The sequence below is a fragment of the Cupressus sempervirens genome, chromosome 5, assembly GCF_028749045.1.
Source record: "Cupressus sempervirens isolate cs-2001-9-10 chromosome 5, ASM2874904v1, whole genome shotgun sequence".
Lineage (NCBI taxonomy): Eukaryota > Viridiplantae > Streptophyta > Pinopsida > Cupressales > Cupressaceae > Cupressus > Cupressus sempervirens.
In genome coordinates this window covers 778,641,807-778,643,107 of record NC_143122.1, presented here as the reverse complement: position 1 = coordinate 778,643,107, position 1,301 = coordinate 778,641,807, and the positions used below count along the sequence as shown (strand labels likewise).

The following is a 1,301-nucleotide window of genomic DNA, read 5'->3' as shown; positions in this document are numbered from 1 at the left end:
ATTAGACGTGTATTTACAATAAATTGATGATTAGATGGATGGATACTAGGTGAGATGTCGCGTCGGCTCTATAGGTTATTCAAGCTAACTCTCATTTTGCCGAACTTTACTCCTATAAAAACAAGCAAATGCGTAGATTAAAATACACAGATATGGTCAAGGAGTTAAAGACAAGAAATCTTGATCGAACCTTAAGAAGCAAAACAAAAAGGCGGACTCTGTATTTGATCGAGTTTGAGATAGGGTTTAGGGTTTATCTGTGAGCAAAGGTCGGAGCTTCTGAACAATGGACAAGTATCAGCGAGTAGAGAAGCCTCACTCGGAAGTCCCTATTATGGATAATGAGATTCGGATAACTAGCCAGGGGATACCTAGGAATTATATCTCGTATGCATTAAATCTGATGGGAGAGAGAGCTTTGTCTACAGTTGTGTTGAAGGCAATGGGGAATGCAATCAGTAAGGCTGTAACAATCGCAGAGGTGATTAAGAGGAGAATTCCATATCTTCATGAAAACACTGCAATTCACTCTACTCCAATAACATATACTTGGAAGCCTCTTGAAGAAGGTCTTTTCCCTTTGGAGACAACGAAGCATGTATCCACGATAACAATCACTTTATCCACAGCGCAGCTTGACACATCATCGCCAGGTTATCAACCACCACTGCCAATTGACCAGGTGAAGCCTCTTATTTATGCCCATCCGCAAGGCCGTGGACGTGGTAGGGGTAGACCACAATATGGCCGTGGTAATTTTAATGAGAATGGCATTAGAGGGGAAGGAAGGGGCAGGTTTGGTAATGGTGGTCAAGATAGTAATTATCGAGGTGGAGGGGCTTCTGGTTTTGGAGGAAGAGGGCGTGGAAGAGAGAGGGCACGAGGGAGGGGGTGGCAGAAATTAATGACTTGCGACTGGAGCACTAGTTCGATAATGACCCTATTTTTTTATAATGTGGAAATTTCTTTTGTGAGAGGACATGGAACATAAAACTTTTCAGTATGATGGGGCAAGTTTGAATATTTTATTGGTAATGGGTCTAAGTTTAATTTGCTCATATTAAATATTATTATGTAATGTGTTAAGTTGGAGTAGATTTGAATTTAAGACTTCTTTTTCAAGAGGCTTACAATTTATCATTTTGTTATAGATTCTTACCTTTTCCAATGAGAAATGTTTTGATTCTTAGTGTTAAATAATTTTATTTTTTATTTGTTGTACTAACAAGTAGAATAGACTAGGCTTTTTTCATCCCTACTCTTTAATATTCAAGCTGCATTAAAAAGAAGAAGTTTTAATC

At 38.7% G+C, this 1,301-nt stretch overlaps 1 protein-coding gene across 1 annotated transcript; it reads left to right on the top strand.

Moving 5' to 3' along the window:
* Nucleotides 1–286: 286 nt before the first annotated feature.
* LOC149558248 (uncharacterized) lies at nt 287–991 on the top strand. Its single transcript, XM_089830701.1, has one exon. The coding sequence runs from the start codon at nt 287–289 to the stop codon at nt 989–991; it is 705 nt and encodes a 234-aa protein (XP_089686827.1).
* The last annotated feature ends 310 nt before the right edge of the window (nt 992–1,301 follow it).

What these genes read in the sequence shown, in the direction of transcription:
- LOC149558248 (XM_089830701.1), top strand. Translation starts at nt 287, where the DNA reads ATGGACAAGTATCAGCGAGTAGAGAAGCCTCACTCGGAAGTCCCTATT.